This window comes from Vombatus ursinus, unplaced genomic scaffold (assembly GCF_900497805.2).
Source record: "Vombatus ursinus unplaced genomic scaffold, bare-nosed wombat genome assembly UNPS02014794.1, whole genome shotgun sequence".
NCBI classification, from domain to species: Eukaryota; Metazoa; Chordata; class Mammalia; order Diprotodontia; family Vombatidae; genus Vombatus; species Vombatus ursinus.
The window spans coordinates 30,501,092-30,519,812 of NW_020954572.1; the positions used below are offsets into that span (position 1 = coordinate 30,501,092).

The 18,721-nt window shown below is 36.1% G+C and overlaps 1 protein-coding gene across 1 annotated transcript in view; it reads left to right on the forward strand.

Moving 5' to 3' along the window:
• RYR3 (ryanodine receptor 3) overlaps positions 1-18,721 on the forward strand; it is a 579,223-nt gene that overhangs the window by 488,059 nt on the left and 72,443 nt on the right. Inside the window, exons 68-73 of the mRNA XM_027869916.1 lie at positions 4,839-4,926; positions 5,034-5,126; positions 9,254-9,274; positions 11,310-11,324; positions 14,006-14,176; positions 14,633-14,692. Coding sequence (XP_027725717.1) covers positions 4,839-4,926; positions 5,034-5,126; positions 9,254-9,274; positions 11,310-11,324; positions 14,006-14,176; positions 14,633-14,692 — 448 coding nt within the window. The remainder of the gene's footprint in view (positions 1-4,838; positions 4,927-5,033; positions 5,127-9,253; positions 9,275-11,309; positions 11,325-14,005; positions 14,177-14,632; positions 14,693-18,721) is intronic.

The window sequence follows — 18,721 nt, forward strand, 5'->3', positions numbered from 1 at the left end:
TGCATCTGTATCTTCTACTTCTGACCTCTGGGACCAAGCAAGAACCTCCTCTAAAAGATCTCTAACAATGTCTAAGCTCCACTTGAAGATTTCTAGTGATGGAGACACTGCCTGTTGAGATATCCCATTTCACTTTTGCTCTAATTGAATTTAAATATGTCTTAATAACTTCCAACTATGAACAGCTAAGGGGCACAGTTGATAAACTCGACTGGGCAGGACAGGAAGACCTGAGTTCAAATTCTGCCTGAGATATTTACTGGCTGTGAACTGGGCAACTCACCTAATCTGTGTCTCCATTTCATCATGTGTAAAATGGGGATGATAATAACACCTACCTGACAGAGTTGTGAGGATTGATTGTAAAGCACTTTGAAGACCTTAAAATACTAAGTAAATACTTTGCCCTCTAGGTCAAGCAAAACAGATCTAATCTCCTCCAAAAGACAGCACTTCAAATACCCAAAGGTGGCTATCAAACCCCCTCAGACTTCTCTTCTCCATGCTTCTTTACCAAGTTCCTTTACCCAGTCTCTGTGTGGTATTAATTCTTCACCATCCTGATCACCTTCCTGTGGATAATGCTCCACTTTGCCAACATCTTTTCTAAAATGTGGTGCCCAGAACAGAATACAGTACTCCAGGATCTAAGAACATGTTTCTTCTATTCAGTGTAATAATAAAAGAAGAAAGAGAAACTAATTTTTCCTTTGAGATTGAATATGAATTTTTGATGAGTAATCTACGTAACTCCTCTTAAAATACTCAAATACTGCAATAGGTCTGTGATCTCACTGATTTAGATATTCTCTCTAGGGATAACACATTGCAATCCACACTTTTCTGCCCAGATACCTGGTGCAACTCTTGTCCAAGTTAGGTGATGTTATGCTGGGGGCTTCTGTCACTTTCTTCTCACCTCACAAGGATACCGGTGGATTACTAGGCAGGTTGGAAGGTGAGGTCTCCATCAGTTATTTCTTGCTGTTACTGTATAACCAGCCTATTCTTTTTAGATCATAAATTTCTTTAATGTACTTTATTCTCTTTCTTCTTTATGGTTTCTTGTATGCAATCTGGTTTCACATACCATTTGCCTATCTACTAGGAATGATCCTCATTTTAAATTTATGAAAGATTTTGGTATTTGGAGATCAACAGTCACATAGCAATACCAGTGGAACATTGTTTTGTTTTGTTTTAATGAGTCATATTTATTCTTTGTAATTTTGCAGCATTCAGTTTTGATATTTCTGTGTGTATAGTTCTTTCCACTTATATTGCTGTAGTCATTATACATGTTGTTTTCTTAGATCAGCTTACTTCATTTTACATTAGTTCATGTGGATTTTTTTCATACTTCTCTGTATTTATCACATTGGTCATTTCTTACAGCAAAGCAGTATTCCATTATATCCATGTACCACAGTTTGTTTAGCTATTCCACAACTAATGGCCATCTACTTTATTTTCAATTCTTTGCTATAATGAAAAGTGCTGCTATAAACATTTAGGTGTATAAGGAGATTTGCTTCTTATCAATGACTTCCTTGGGATATAAGCACAGTAATGAAATTTCTGGGGCAAAGAGTATGGACATTTTAGTCACTTTATTCGCAGAATTCCAAATTGCTTTCCAAAATTTTCAAAACAGCAGCAATAACAATGCATCAGTTTGACTATCATCCTATAATCCCTCAAACATTGACTTTTCCCATCTTTTGTTATCTTTGCCATTTTGCAGGGTGTGAGATGAAACCTCAGGGCTGTTTTGATGTTCATTTCTCTTATTATTAGTAATTTGGACCATACTTTCATATGATCATTAATAAATTTCAATTCTTTTAAAAACTGTTCATATCTTCTGACCACTTATCTACTAGGGAATATGTGTGTGTTAATTGTTGATATATCTTGGATACCAAATCCTTATCAGAGATATTTGCCAACAAAGATGTTTTTTTCTATTCATCAACTACCTTTCTTATCCTAGGTGCATGAATTTTGTCTAAGCAGAACTTCTCAGATTCATGTAATCAGTTATCTATTTTATCTTTTATAATTGTCTCTATCCCATGTTTATCCTACCTATAGTTATGAGAAGTATGTGATCTGCTTTTCTTATATTTTTATATAATATGCTCTTTAATGTTAAGGTCATATAACCATTTAGAATATATCTTGGAATATATTGTAAGATGTTCATCTAAGCCTAATTTCTGCCAAGCTGCTCTCCAGTTTTCCCAGAATTCCCCCAAATAGGGAGTTCTTTCCTAAGTAATTTATATTTTTTGGTTTATTGAACCCTGGGTTGTTGAGTACTATTGTTTCTTATTCTCCAATTTCTAGTCTGTTCCATTGATCCTCCTCTCTTATTTTCCAAACAATACCAGATGATTTTCATGATTGCTGCTTTGATATCATTTGAAATAGGCTTTCTAAGCATTAATGATATAGCCTAAGAAACTGACATTGAAAATTCTCATTTTAGGGTAGCTAGGTGACGCAGTAGATAGAGCACTGGCCCTGGATTCAGGAGGACCTGAGTTCAAATCTGGCCTCAGACACATAACACTTACTAGCTGTGTGACCCTGGGCAAGTCACTTAATCCCATTGCCCACCCCCCCCCAAAAAAAAGGAAAGAAAAGAAAATTCTAATTTCACATTATGTCATTTCTTACTTATGTACCTGATACATTAAAAAAAAAAGTAGTACTTCCTGAACTTTTCCCATGAATTTATTCTCTGTTGATTCATAATCAGAACATTATCAAAGTATGGTACCACGTAGAGTCTCAGATACACTGACATTCCCCAAGAGCAAATAAAATACTGAATTGAAGGGTCTCAGTAAGTGATGGTGATGGTGAAAAGTGTGTTTTGAATAAACTCACAAGCTCAGAAATTTCTTCTGTAAAACACAGATTGTAAATGGCCTTCTAGTCAGGGGTGGGGAAACTGCAGCCTTGAGGCCACAAGTGGCCTTCTAGGTCCTTGGGTGCAGCCTTTTCACTGGGTTCAAGTTTTATAGAACAAATCCCCTTAATAAAGGGATTTGTTCTGTGAAATTTGGATTCAGTCAAAGGGCCAGAAAGGTTTATATGAGCTGGTATAAGACAGAATAAGAAGAAAAACATATTTAGTGACCACAGTGGTTAAACAAAGACAATGCAAAGAAGGAAATGAATTTAGAGTAAAAGCAATGATTAATGTTGATCCTGGAGAACAAAGGATGAACCACCACTCCTCTCAGAGGAGAAGTTGGGAACTGCTAGTACAAAATATTGTATGCAACCTCACTCAGCGTCAGTTTTTCAGTTGGTTTTGCTAAATTGCTTAATTTAACAAGAGAGGGTTCAGTGTAGCTATTGGGATATAAACTAAATGTTAACCTTACAAAAAAGGGAAAAAAAAGAATAGAAGCTCTGCACATTTGAAGCCCAGGAATCAGAATTTCATACTTGGAGGGGACCCTGTAATTCATCTAGGCCTACACCTACCTGAAACATAAGTATCCTTGAGCAGAACAACTCAGATCAAACTCTTCACCAAGTCTCCAAATCAGTGATTTTAAGAACAGGTCAGTTTTAAGGAAGAAGCCATATTCATTTGTTTAACTGTTCTAGTCAACAGTGGATTTGCACTTCCCTATAATTATTGTGCCTTTTTTTTTCTCATTGTCAGAAAAGACACTGTGTTAGGTAGTAGTTTGAAAAAAAGATAAGGCTTTTTATTTTTTAAGGAAGTCCTTCAATAAGATGGGTTATAGTTTCAAAATTACATTGGGCCATTGCTGCCCTAAATTATTGCAACATATGAGATAGTGGGACATATGTATCTATAATAAACCAACATGTCCTAAATTTTTGCCATCCTTCCTCAAATTTGAGGAAAAAACACACTTTTATCAGGTTTTGCAAAAAGTAAAGATTTGGTCAGATCATACATTCTATCTTTGAAATGGAAAATATGGTCACCATGTTTATGACAATTATAGATTGACCTGGCTCTAAAAAAAGAAAAAAATCAGGGCTTAGTTCTACTCTGTATTTATTTAAAATTTTCTGTTTCAGAAGTCTGTAGCAATAAAAATCAAGTTTTACTGAGTGAACCAGGTTTCCCTTGACAGACTGCCTGTGTGAATTGAAAAGGTGCCACTTTTTACTTTTAGCCTAGCATTTCTTCTTCAAATATATATGCATGTGTGTGTATATACAAGTATATGCACATATATCCCCCCCCCTCACAAAGTACTCTTCAAGGCAGAATCACATGTATGGTGTATTCAATTCAGGTGTTTCAAAAATATCTTGCCTTAAATGTATGCATATCCCTAAACACAAATTATATGCTACAACTTAGTAGGAATAAATTTGATTAGATTTTTCTTAATGTAGAATATGCTGATATAAAGGGATCTTACAGCTAACTTAGTTTAACCCTCCATTTTTAAAGATGAAGAAGTTCAGGCCTAGAAATGTGAAGTGACTTGCCCAACATTACCCAACTACTTTTCCAAAAGCCAGTCTCTTCTGACCTGGGTCCAAAGCTTATTCCTCTGTACCTCTCTTCTCATTATGATCATTAGCATTAATATTCAGTGAAGCCCCAAATGTAGAATAGCGTCATGACAAAGAGTATTTAAATCTTTGCCCTTTGAACAAAGCAAAGAATATTAGTTTCTTCTCTTCCTAATAGTTTTCATTTCATTTTTCAGCTTTGATATTTGTAGGGGTTATTGGTTTTAAATGGTGGGAATAGTAGTTCATAATTTAGCTATCTCAAAATGGAGTATTTGATAATTTACACAATGTAATTTATTTATTCTTTGCCCTAGATCTAACTGGCTAAAAAACCCAGATGCTGATTCTGATGAGCTCTTCAGAATGGTGGCTGAGGTTTTTATCCTTTGGTGTAAATCACACGTAAGCTGACTCCTCATTCCCTGTGTTTAAGATCCTTGTCAAAAAAAGCCTATTTTCTGGAAACTTTGCAGTAATGTTTGTTTTATTTTTACCTTGTCTAACCCCAGAACTTCAAGAGGGAAGAGCAAAATTTTGTGATTCAGAATGAAATTAACAATCTGGCATTTTTAACTGGAGACAGCAAGAGCAAGATGTCAAAAGTAAGTCAGTAGGTGTCATTTTAAAGGGCTATTCAACCTCAGGACCCAGTCATGATTTAGATAGCTGATACTTTTCTGGGATTAATTCTGCATTCAGGCAATTTTTCTGCAGATAGGCCAAGCAAAAACCAAAAAAAATCCGTTGTTATTTCCTGAAAATTATTCAGAACAAAATGTCTGTACCTAAATATACACAGTCATCCTATTTTATGAGTAAAGTGTTGCTGTATATACTGAAAAAGAGACAAATGAAGTTTTAGGACTTGCATAATACATTTTAAAGGTTTCTTGCTCAAAAGATTTTTCTTAAAAGCCATAACTTAGGCTTTTAAAATAGAGCTACCTAGTACTTAAAAAAAAAAATGCAGACACATATAATACTGTCAACTCTTGATTATCTGTTAGGGAATAGACTCCAATTGGAAAATCTTGCTTTGAAAATTATTGATAGCACATGCTCTACTTCACATACATGTTTAACTGACACATCTCAGAACCCTCACTTTTACATGCAAAGAAGCCCTCAGAAACTGAAATGTTTCCACTGCTCCTTGGAACGTTTGAAACAGTGTTATGATTCTAAAAGAGGATCACCTCTTCCCAACAGTAGGGAATGTTAAGAAGGAATTAAGTAGGAGGGACATGAAGAGGAAATAAGTGTCCTAGCTTTTCTACGTCAGGTTTTCAGACTGCAGTTTCATTTTTTTTATATGAATTCCTAAATCACTAAATATACCTATGTCCAAATGTAAGTACAAAATGAAAGGCAGCTCTAAATGACTTGTGTATCATTCACTGCTATGTATTAATTGGGCCCCCATTTCCTTTCATAAGTGAGAATTATTGAGAGTTGACTGTATTTGTAAAAGTATGTGTAACATATAATACATGGTAGTGCATGTATCCACCATACATCACTCAATCTAGATAAGGGACTGCATATGTAAGAATATGCTGGTGAATTTCTCAGGAGGATTCCCTAGTAAGTTAAAATCACTACTACAAAGAGCCATTGATTCACAAGTGAGTCATGATAATGCCTTTGTTCTATTTAAGATTGTAAGCAAATGCTAGAATTACACTAAAAGGATCACTCAAGACTATAAAACTAAAAAATACAGCTAGTTTTGGATTCGAACTTAGTGTAGGAAGCAACAGATTCAATGTAACATTCATGAGTTTTCTTCTTCCTTTGGTTCCAAATTTCATAATGTCTCCAGTTTACTGTGCTGTGATTTCTGCTTTGGGGAACCAGAAATGACTATGTGACTTTTGTATCTGCTTTAGTAAAAAAGTAGTACAAATTGAAATTTATGGAATAGATAAACTGGGGGCAAGGGAGTTAATTCACATTATTAGAAGATTCTTTATGATAACATAATTCCATTTTTATTTGTTCCCTTTTTACAAGTGTTCTTAGAAAATTTTTAAAATTATTTTATTTTGTTATTAGCACAGTTGTTGCTGAGGTAAAGCACAGGTACAATAAGGGTTATATCCTATCCTGGGTCCCTATTGCTGAATTCTGACCTGATGTCAACTATTGGTCTCACCCTTAGGGTATTGCCTTGGGCTCTGGTTCCCAGTGGGAAAATTTTATTTTGAATTGAAATCATAGTCCCCAACTCACTGAACAATTTCTCTTCCTTCTTACAGTCATGGCAGCATGTCCAATCAATTAGTCTTTCCTTACGCCTTTGACTGTCTTACCCATTTTTTCCTAACTAGGCCAACATTCACAGAAAAAGAGAAGTTCAATACAGATGACCCTGGGTTTCACCTTTCTGATGAGGGGTGGCCTAAGTTCCTTGGATTTGTGATTGTTGACCAAATCAGGTGAAACTGAATGATGACATTTCAAAATTAACCGTAGCCCAACATGGTTCTTCAGTGTGACCACTTATTTAGGAAGAGGAAATATATATAATATTAAATAGAGCATAAATATATTCAATTCAACAAACATTTATTAAGCACCTGTTATGTGCAACACACTATGCTAGGGACCAGAGATAGAAAGACAGAATCCTTGTGGACACTTTCTTATTGTTATTTTAATTCCTTTATAACACAGCATTTAGATGCTTGCTTATGAATGCATACTTTCAAAAATATTAAAGTACTGTGTTCCCTTTTGAGAAGTCTGTAGTTGTAATATAAGACTACAGGGGCAAATCATTGCATTTTCATTTTCCTTTGTATAATTTGCAAATCTTTTCTATGTGGATCAGTCAACTGTGGTACTACGTCTTTATATGTTAGTGTCATCATATACTACAAAGCATTTCTTGGATGTTAACTAATACTCACCATATTCCTCAAGATGAAATCTTTCTTATTGCTCCCTTGAGAGTTGAGAGGCAGTGTGATTTCAGAAATGAGGCAAAAGACTGAAAGTCATAGACAGCTAAGTAGCAAATTGGATAGAGTGCTGATGCTAGAGTCAGGAAAACCCAAGTTCAAATTGACCTCAGACACTAACTGTGTGACCCTGGACAAACCATTTAACCTGTCTACCTCAGTCTCTTCATCTTTAAAATGGGGATAATGATAGCACCTACCTCCCAGAGAGGTTGTGAGGATAAAATAAGATTATATTTGTAAAGTACTTTGCAAACCTTAGAATGCTATGTAAATACTAACTATTATTATTAATCAGAAGGCCCTGTGTTTTTATTCACTTGCTGTGTGACCAGAGACCAGTCATTAAATTCTTCTGTATCTTAATTTTCACCCTAGTAAAATGAAGATTTCTCTTCTAACTTGCTCTCTCTATAAAGTTCATCAAAAGGTTGTGCTCTAAATTCAGTCTGCTAGAGTTAACTTTTTGAGGACAGGTGGGCATTGTATAGACCAGGGGTGGGGAGCCCGTGGCCCTGTAGGTCCTTAAAACTGTCCCTTTGACTGAATCCAAACTTTTCAGAACAAATCTCCTTAATAAAAGAATTTGTTCCTTAAAACTTGACTTCAATAAAAAGGCCACACCCAAGGACCTAGAAGGCCACAAGTAGCCTCAAGGCTGCAGGTTCCCCACCCCTGGTATAGATGCAGAGGATTATTACAATGGAAGAAATTTATCTATCTAGAGGCTAAACATTTATGTCTATCCTATGTCTATATTATATCTACAATGTTTAACACTAATCGCTAAAGATTAAGGAGGGATGTATTTCTTTTAGAATATGATGTCTTAATCAGGGCTTGGCTAGTTTCAACTAAGAATACCTCAATTTAGAGGCCTTATCAGGATTCTAGGTTCCTATTCCCAGATTAAAATCAAAAGGTCACACTCAGCTCTGGGCAATATGTACCTTCTGTGAGATTATCTTCCTCTTAATAAGGATACTTCACTAGAAGTAATGTGGCAAAGTAAACAGACTTAAATTTATATACTTCCTGTGATACCTAACTAGCTATGTGACTATAGGCAAATTACTTATCTTTTCCAAGCCTCAGTTTTCTCATCTGTAAAAATGGGGATAATAATACCTACAATACCTTCTCACAGAGTTGTTGTGAGACTCAAATAACAATGCTTTGCGAACTACCAAAGTGCCATGTAAATGTCAATTATTGTTGCTATTATTGTTTTCAGGCTTTCCGTGGATATTTCTAATCTAGGAAAGCATTTAGGGCCTAGGAGTGGTATTATTAATTAACATCAGTTGATTCCCCTATTCGTCCCCATTTGCCTGTGATAAGATTTCCCCTCTCTACTTTGTGAACAAGGTTCATGGCCTCTCCCTCTTGTGCTTGCTTTTACTCCACTCTTCATTGAATTCTGGTTTGGTATAAATTATAAGTATTTCTGCACATTCTGGTCTGTGTCAAGGTATGTGGACATGAATGCTGCATGCTCATTCCTACTCCATATGTGATTACATAAACATAAAGAAAGTTGAAATAAAGAAAATATACCGTGAGCAAAACTCTTCAAATCAGATTCACTTACATTTGATTCCAAAGCTGTATTTTTTCCTGGAAATTGAAAAATCATTTTGTAGAATGCTCATTGTATATTTTGTTTACATGACATTAGTGTGCTAATATATGTTAAGCTAAATATACTAAAGCTGAGCAAGTGTTTCTTTGTTTTTAATTTATTTTTTTTTCTGGAAAAATGGCAGCAGCTTCCTCGGAGGGGAATGGTAAGTTAGAAAATGTTCAGCTCAAGATGTACTAGTTTCTTCACCAGGTTTAAAAGAGCAGGTTAGTAATGCAAAAGATACAGCGAGTATCATATTGACTAACCTTGGAGCATTAATAAAAATTATTGGAAAATCTTTGAAAATGTTTTTGATGCAGGTGTCCATTAATGTTTTTAAGAAACAAACACAATTACATTTACTGTTTCTCATTCATTTGTGCACATACATAAGAAGATGCCCCTGAACACAGCATGTACATTGACAGCTAAAATTCTATTGGTTTTCCTCTAATTTTGCTTTCCTATCACCATATGAAAATATAGACAGTCACCAATTTGTGTGAACAGATTGTATTACAGAAGTTTTGTTTATAAGTCAGTTTTTTAGAATTCAGGATGCACTTTATCATAGAATGACTTTTTTATATGCCTGTTAAATTTGCAGACCAAGTCATAAACACCTATTTAATCTGTAATATGACTGAAATACAGGACTGTCCTAATTCAAAATGGAGCTTCACAGAATAGTGGGTAGGACTTATTTATTAAGTCTAGGTCAATGGAATTCCACATGCTAATGAAATAATAAATAGTGCATATATACGTATGCTAAAAATATAACAGAACTTGTACACCCTAAGTAATCAATTTGTGGAAAAAGCTTCCAAAGTTCAGCTTGCACTACTTCCTATGGTGGAATCATGAATCCTTGTCTTTGTGTCTTCCCATCTACATGGCAGTGAAAACAAGAACTCCTTTGGTTCCAAGCCACTGGAGTTTCTATAGTTTGGGGCAGGAGCTTAAGTAGGGTAGGAGGTAGAGATGAAGGGAGATGAGAAATGAGGACAGGGACTTAAGGAAAATATTGTGAGAGGCTGGTGTAGCACACTGTTTGTATATGAAGGACACATGTAAGTCAGGGTCTGACAATAGACCATATTTATGCAGAGAAAGGGTGCAATTGTGTAAAAACTGTGCCATACCTAGAATTTTAGTATGATATCTGCTTCAACAATTACTGTGTTACATGTTGCCTGAGAAGCCACTCCAGTCTCTGAAAACACATGATTACTGCTCTTTGATTCATGGGAATGTTAAATATGGGAGTTAAATGATATAGAAGTGGTTATTTTAGAAATCCATAATTTTTTCTGATTAGACAGCAGAGGTTTCTTTCATTGGAATTTTAACATTGGTAGGTTCAATTCAACAGGCATTTAAAGTCTAGGTCTACTGTGCTCAGTGATCAGGAAGATTCAATGATAAGTAAGGCATCTTCTCAAGGATCATATAGTCTAGTTGAGCAAATAAGATGGAAATAACTGTAATATAAAGTAGAATGTTATAATTGCACAGAAAAGGAACAAAATGACATGTAAAATTTATTAAGGCGATTAAAAAAAAATTCCAGCCCAGATCATAAGGACCGATAATAATAAAATCTATCATTGAATTAGTTAACAGTAGCAAAAAGAAGCAATGCATATTGTCTCTTCACTTGAAATAGACTTAAAAGTCGAGGAGACAATATTGTTTGAAAATGAGAATGATATTCCAAGAAGCTGTAGACTGTGCCTTAGTTCCTTCTAATGAAGATGGGGGGTGGTGGGGATATATAGTCTGAAAGACAGGATTGAAGGGGAGAGAAAGAAAAGAGAAGCAGTTCTCTTCCTTATTTAGTTAAGGGAAAGATGTTAAATTTCATGAGCTTATGATAGAAGCTAATGAACCAGTTGCTAATCAGACCCAGAATATCAGACACTCTGGAATAGTAACCGCTGAAATGAGCTCACTTTAATAGTAGATTGTTGGGTTTGAATGTTTTTTTCTACCCAATGACAAAATTCAACCTCATTAATTCTGCACCTTAACTGTCCATCTGGTTATCACACAATGTGCCACTTACTTCAAAGTACCATTGATTTTCCATTCTGTTGATCAAGAAACTGTGACTATTATGTAGTACATTATAGAGTGGGCCCCCTGCCTCAACTGACTCTTCTCCTATTGTTTCTTTTTTTTTTCTTTTCACACAGGCCATGCAAGTAAAGGTACAGGTCAAATGCATGCATGATGTGTCTTTTCTGTTCTAGTAATAGAGGTGCCAGACTCTGGTTACCCTCTTCATTGTGATTGCCATGAGGGTGGTATGGCATGGATTTTCCCCACCTGGAATTCTCCATCCTGGATCAGTGAACATGGTTGCTCTTCCATAGAATTAATGAATTTAGGTTCTTGGATGGAAGATGCCATCCTCACCTCACTCTAGTCTAGTTGGAAGGATATTCCAATCAGTATATTCCAGGATATTCCCCAGCAGTGCCTTTTAGGAACAACTCTGACAAAGATGCGGACATGCAGGCTTGTCAGTCTGGGCCATCACTTAGTTTTATTGCTTTCATGTTGAAAATGCCACTGTTTTCCATAGGTAGTCCTTGGCTTTTCAAAGCTACCAGAAAAGTCCTGGTTATTGCCCTTGCTCTAAGGAACCATAAGGTGATTCTTATGAAAAACCAGTATGCTCCATTGCCATTTCCCCCAGGGTCCACTTAGGCATTTGAAATAGGAAGACCAGTGAAGTTGGATTTTGGTGGTGGTGGTGGTGGTGATGGTGGTGGTTATATAACTTATAAAATCTCTACTTGAGCAATTTTCAGGTTACTTCTAAAACTGGTTTCTTTTTCTTTCTCTCCATATATTCCTTCTAGCCTACAGACCACTCCACCTAGTGCCTATGCCAGAGATGAGAAAGACATTTTGAACTGGGGCCAGATTTACATTAACTCTAGACAAATAAACAATGGCCCAAACCCTATTTTGGAGAACAATCGTTTTCACTTTTTGCTGTGTTCTGGGGAACTTAATGTATGGTTACCCTCCTCCTCTTGCCCCAGGCACTTATTTCCTTCCTTCCCTCTTAAAGGTTCTCCCTCCCACTTAGCCCTGGTTTCTTATGGAAGCTTGAGTGCTGAGTGCCTTCAATATGCCTGAAAAATACTAGCAGTATGTGGCCATTTAGGCCCCAGGGACTCCCTGGTGATTTCTCTACATGTAACCACCTTTAGATACATCAGACCACAGAGAACACTTCTTGCAACTTATGTATTCTCTAGCCTATGGTCTCAAACAATTAGAAATTCTTGCAACAGACTGGGAAGTTGGGAGTGGGAGGGTTTTACCCACGGTCAGAGGTAAAATGGGAATTGTTTAACCTTCCTAGAAGAAGGGGAATGGCAGGCTTTTAAAAAAAAATGAGATCTGCATTTCTAAGAGTACCTTCTTCTACCAAAATTAAATTGAACTGAACAATTTGGAGGAAGGAATAAGGGCAGTCACAAAGCTGTCTTCTAGCCACTTGCATCCTCATAAAGCCTATCTCCTATTTAAAAAAAAAAAAATAAAGCCTGCTTTACCCTAGGACTTAGGTTGAATATCAGTGCCACAAAATGTGGGGAAACCATCTTGTCTGTCAGTAGTCCACACAACAGTATTTGGGCCTTTGTTGGTGTTACATTGTAAACCATAGTGCTATTATCATTTCATTGCCCTCAACATTTCCATGGGCATTTCTGAAAGCAAAGCTTTGGTGGACATAAATTTCTTCTTCTTCACCATCTCTAAATCATCCTACTCTTTCCTCACCACCTTCCTTCCTTCTACCTACCAAACCTCTCCCCACCTGAAGCACAGAGAAGGAGAGAGAGAGACAGAGAGAAAGATAGAGGGAAAGAGAGAGAGATCCATATCTAGGGTTTTGTTCTCATCCAGAGTCTAGGAGGGAAGTGAGCCCCATTTGTCACTTGTACCCAGTTCATATCATGTAGAATGAGTTCTATATATTGGCCAAGTGGAATGTGATTTACTACCAGCTACATGCTGCTCAGAACTTTAGATGGCTATCTTAAATCTACTACTTCAATACATTTTTGATGAACTATCTCTGAAAGGATTAAGAAAGGAGGAAGGAGAGAAGGATCAGTTTAATTGCAGAAATAGAAACTTTTTTTTTCTTTTTGCCTAGGGTTCTTGCCTCTATTAGCATCTCCCCTTAACAGAACTCTACTCAAGATTTTCCTTTTTTCTAGGAGAGTTTTCACATTGCCTCAGCTTGAGGATGGTTAAATTGACTGCTGCTACTGGCTTTTTGGTACAGGAATGATAGTTAAGTTGGACCATAGCAACTCTAGTACCCCACCATGTAGAACATCTTCAGTTTTGCTAAGGGAATTGGAATATCCCTTTAAAAATTTTCTGTTAAGCATAAAGAACACTATTTCTTTCCAACATAAATTTGATCAGGAAATCAAATCATTTTAAGAATGCTACCAGCTCCTTTTACTGTCTGTCTGATCCAGAAATATATGAGATCAAGAAGGTATTGGAATGTATGTGAGAAATATATCTATATCTTCCTATATCTATACATCTATAGATATAGAGAGAGATAGGCCTCAGATCAGTATAATTAAAACTTTCATTCTTCATAATATTCTTATTTACCTTAATAATGAGCAAAATTATTTTATTGCTTACATGATTACATGTTGTTTCTTTAGTCCACCAATTTTTATTGTCCTTTGAAATGTTATTGGGCCCTATTTGTAATCTCAAAAAGCCATGAGCCACAAGGAAGCAGGCTACTTGTTGGGAAAGCAGATCCCTTCAAAAAACCACTGAGATGCTCTTTCGTTCTCTCTTTTCTCTTCTTTCTTTTTTTGGCATCAATTTCTAGTCTGGAGGACAAGACCAGGAGCGGAAGAAGACAAAGAGGAGGGGTGATTTATATTCCATCCAGACGTCTCTTATTGTGGCTGCACTGAAGAAAATGTTGCCCATTGGCTTAAATATGTGTACTCCAGGTGATCAGGAGCTGATCTCCCTGGCAAAAATAAGATACAGTTATGTAAGTCGTGATTCTCTGCTATTTGTAATGCACTTGGCTAATCTGCTATGGGTGATAATTACAATAGGTCACTCCTTTGGACATTGCCTGAGTTTTAATGCTATAATAATAATGCTCATACCTGCAGTTTTAAAAAACATATTAATATCTTTGAAACATCATCCTTCTCAACCCTCATTACAGGCATTTTGGCAATAACTGCTATTATGCCTCATTTTTGCAGATAGAAAAACCAAGATTCATAGAAGAGTAAAAGCTTAGTTATTAAAACTATTCTAGGACCTGGTGCCTGATCCAAGATAAATCTATTACTTCTGTATCTCATTTTTGGGGGTTTTTTTTTTCATCTTTAGTTGTACAATGTACTAGCAATCCCAGTTTATCACTCACTTATCTCCCTCACCCCAATAGGTGGCAGAGACCACAAGTAATAAAATTCAAAATATCTTTCCACAGAGGGATACAGATGAAGAAGTCAAAGATCATCTGAGGAATAACCTGCACTTGCAGGAAAAGGTAATATCATAAGGAGACACTGAGCTTGTATAAGTCCATACTTTTTAACAGACAGAAATGATCATTGAAGGATTTTGCTGATCCCTTTGGAGTTAATATACAGTTTTAAAAAATATTCTCAAAATGATCTCTAAGTTTTTTTTAACCAAATTTTCTTTCTGTATTTAAAAAAACTTATTCCTTTGTTTTTCTACAATAAATCTAGGATTTCATTGACATACTAATGACATTTCAGGATATATAGAAAAAAGACTGAGGATGGATCATTCAGAAAATGGTGACTAGGTATCCTTCATCAAATGTGAAAATGAGTCATGAAAAAATTGATTGAAATGCAGTAAGAAGCATTGGATTAAATTTGTGAATTTCTTAACAATGAAGCTGATAAGACATTGACTTTGTTACCTGAGAGAAGTTATCTCCTCCCAAGAGATTTTGAAACTAAATGTATTCACATCTGAAATGGTGCAAGTAATTCTAAAAGTAGTAAGATAGATGAAGAGATTATGCATGCTTTTCTAGTCTAGTGCTTCTCTTCCTCAGGAGGCTCTCAGTTTTTCTATATGTCTAAAGATTTTCTAAAGAAAATCACTTTCATAGTAGAGAGGGGAAAAGGGAAAAAGAAGGAAGGATAATATCATAAGAATCCTCAGCCATACCAGGAAGAGTAGAAATGAGCCTGGAAGGGTGGGGGGGAAAGAATAGAACAAAAAATATTAATAAATGTTGTTTTTAAATATCTTTTAAAAATAAGTCAGTACTTAATAGAGACTAATTTATAACTTGGTACATAGTTCAATTCAGTGGATGAGGTTAAGGTGACCATATGTGGTTTGTAAAGGTTATATTCCTATGTTGTCATTATGCTAACCTATTGCTCATCCTTGTTAAAATATTGGGAATGCCTATCTTAAAATGCTATTGAAGAGAAGATACCCTTGGCATTCAAAAACAGTTGTCTGTCTGTTTATACAGCAGAGTGGCTCTTCTTCTGACATTCACATGATCAAAGAATCACGGAATTTGAGAAGGGATCTCAGCAGCCATCTAGTCCAACCAGGACATAAAAGGAAAGCCACCTATGACATACTCAACAAGTGGCTGTTCAGCCTCTGTTTTAAGAGCTCAAAGGAGGGGAAACCCACCACCTCTTCATGCAGTCCCTTTATTCTTTTGAACAGCTCTAATTGTGGGGAAGTTGTTTTTTTTTTTTCCCTAGTGTAAAGCTTAAATTGGCCTCTTTGCAAATTCTACCTTTTACTTCAAGTTCTGTTCTCTTGGACCAAAAGGAAGAAGTCCAATCTCTCTTACATGTGACAGCCCTTCACATCCCTAAGGACAGAGATTATGTCCCTCCTAAAACTTTTCTTCTCCAAACTAAACATGCCCAGTTCCTTCAATTCATCCTCATAAAACATGAATTCAAGTCATAAAACATGAATTCAAGTCCTTCCTGGTTGCCCTCCTCTATATACTCTCCATCTACCATGGAACTTAAAACTGAACACAGTACTCCAAATAAGTTATGGTAAGGGCAGTATGATTGTCTCCTCCCTATTCTGGAAGCTATGCCTCTCAATGCAGTCCAAGATTACATTGACTTTTCTGGCTGCCTCATTAGACTGCTGCCACAATTTAAGTTTGCTGTCCACTAAAACACCCAGATTCTCTTCAGAACAACTGCTGTCTATTAATATCTCCCCTGTTTTATATATGTGAAGTTGATTTTTGTACCCTAATGAAAGGCTTTGTGTTTATCCCTTTTGAGTTTTGTGTTTTTGCATTTAGCCCATTGTCCTAGCCCATGGAGATCCTTTTAGATTCTGACTGTACTATCTGTCCCTCCCAGCTGGGCATCATGTGCAAATTTGATTAGCATACCATCTATACCTTTTTCTAAGTCATTGATAAAAAAAAAAGCTCCATAGCAATTGGCCACCATAGATTCCTGGGGTACTCCACTAGAAACTTTCTACCACATTGACAATGAACCATGAGTACAGCTATCCACCCAGTCCTGCATGCATCTAATTGTCTAATCTATATCTCAAAATATTTTCCATATGAATAGTATAAGATACTTCATCAGAAACTTTGATAAAATCTAGTTAAGCAATACCCACAGGGTTCCCCTTATGTACTAGTTTAAGAATACTGACAAAAAAAGAAAATGTGGTCAACCAGATACAGTCAGTTCTTGAAGAAGCTGGCTCTTTTAAATCACTGTTTCCCTTTCTAGATCTTCTCTAATTCTTTTTAAAATAATTCATTCTAGAATTTTTCCCAGGAATCAAAGTCAAACTTACTGGCCTATAGTTTGCAGATTGCTTTCTTTTCTTTTAGGAAAAATTGGGACAATATTTGTCCTCTAATCTTGTAACACTACTCCTGTTTTCCATGATATCTTTGGTTTAGCAATCACATCTGCCATTTTTTTTAATACCTAAGGGTGTAATTCATTTGGGCCAAGTCACTTAAATTCATCCAAAGCAACTAGGTACCTCCTTACTATCTCCTGGATATCTATTTATCTTGAATATATAAGCTCCCTGTTAAATGAGATAATATTTGTGAAGTGCTTAGCACAGTGTTGAGTATATAATAGGTATTTACTAAATGCTTGTTTCCTCACTCACTCCCAATTAGTCACCTGTGTTTTGCCATTCATTTCCAATGTAATGATCCTTTACTGAGAAAACAGAAACCCCTTAAAAGTTAAGCATCTTTATCTTCTATTATCAGTTATCCTTGTTGAAAACATCCCAACCAAAGCTCCCATCTATCCCTTCTTCAATCCCTCTTGTTCTCCCAGTGTAGCCTTTAAAAAAAATTTTTTTATTGTCCTTTATTTCCCTTACCAATCTCAGCTCATTTTCAGTTTTATCATTACTTGTAACATTTTTAGAGGACTGTGCCATGGTCTCATAATCTTCATCATGGTCTTGCTTCCAGCTTCTCTGTTTTGTTTCTTTAAATATAAGTTGGTTGGTGATTTCCCTACTTATTACTACTGCTCTGTTCAGACAAATCCCGATTTTCCTTCTCATTGAAGTTGCTTCCTTTTTGTGTTTTCAGAATTTTAATTTTCAACACTTCCTATTCTTTGAGAGCAGAAGCTTTTTACTCCATAGGAACCTACTGATTTTTTCTCTAAACTTTTTGAAATCTGCTTTCTAAAATCTAGATTACATGTTAACCTCTACCCAGATTTCCTTTCCTTTTCTATCAAAAACTCAAGAATGGAGCAGTCATTTTCCCTAAGCTTTCTAACACTTCCACACCAGCAACTAGTTTCTCTCTGTTAGTTAGAATCAGATCAGAATAGAATTTTCCCTTGCTGGTTTTGAAGGATGAAATTAAAGCCAAGACAAGTTAAGAAATTAATAGCTGTTCTGTTTTTTTGCAGAGAGAGAATGAGAATGAATTGAAGAAGTTCATCTCATCTCCACTATGTCATGCCTCTGTGCCACATTTGTGATCTGGTTCCCAAATTTTCATCTATTTTCACTCTCTCTTTCCAAGTAGTCTGTATATACTCCAGTGACAAAACTACTTTTTCCTCCTTTCATTCACCTTCATCCAAATACCCCCATCCTGCTTCCCCCCACCTCTGGTTCCTTAATTTCTTATAAGTATACTTTTTTAATATATAATACTACATACCTAAGTCCTGTTCCTTGGCTTAATTTTTTTTTTTTTTTTGGTGAGGCAATTGGGGTTAAATGGCTTGCCCAGAGTCACACAGGAAGAGTCTTACGTGTCTGAGGCCACGTTTGATCTCAGGTCCTCCTGATTCCAGGGCCAGTGCTCTATCCACTGTGCCACCTAGCTGCCCTGCTAGCTTATTTCTTTTAAGAGCCATAGTCCCATTATTGGTTTCTTTCCACCGCGTTTCAATGATACTTCTATCATTTGCCCCATTGCATTAGGATCTCTAGTTTCCATTTTGTTGACTACTGTGAGTTTATAGGTATCCAGTTGCTATTACTCTCTTTTGTGGATACTCTGTATATATCTAAATTGGGAGAT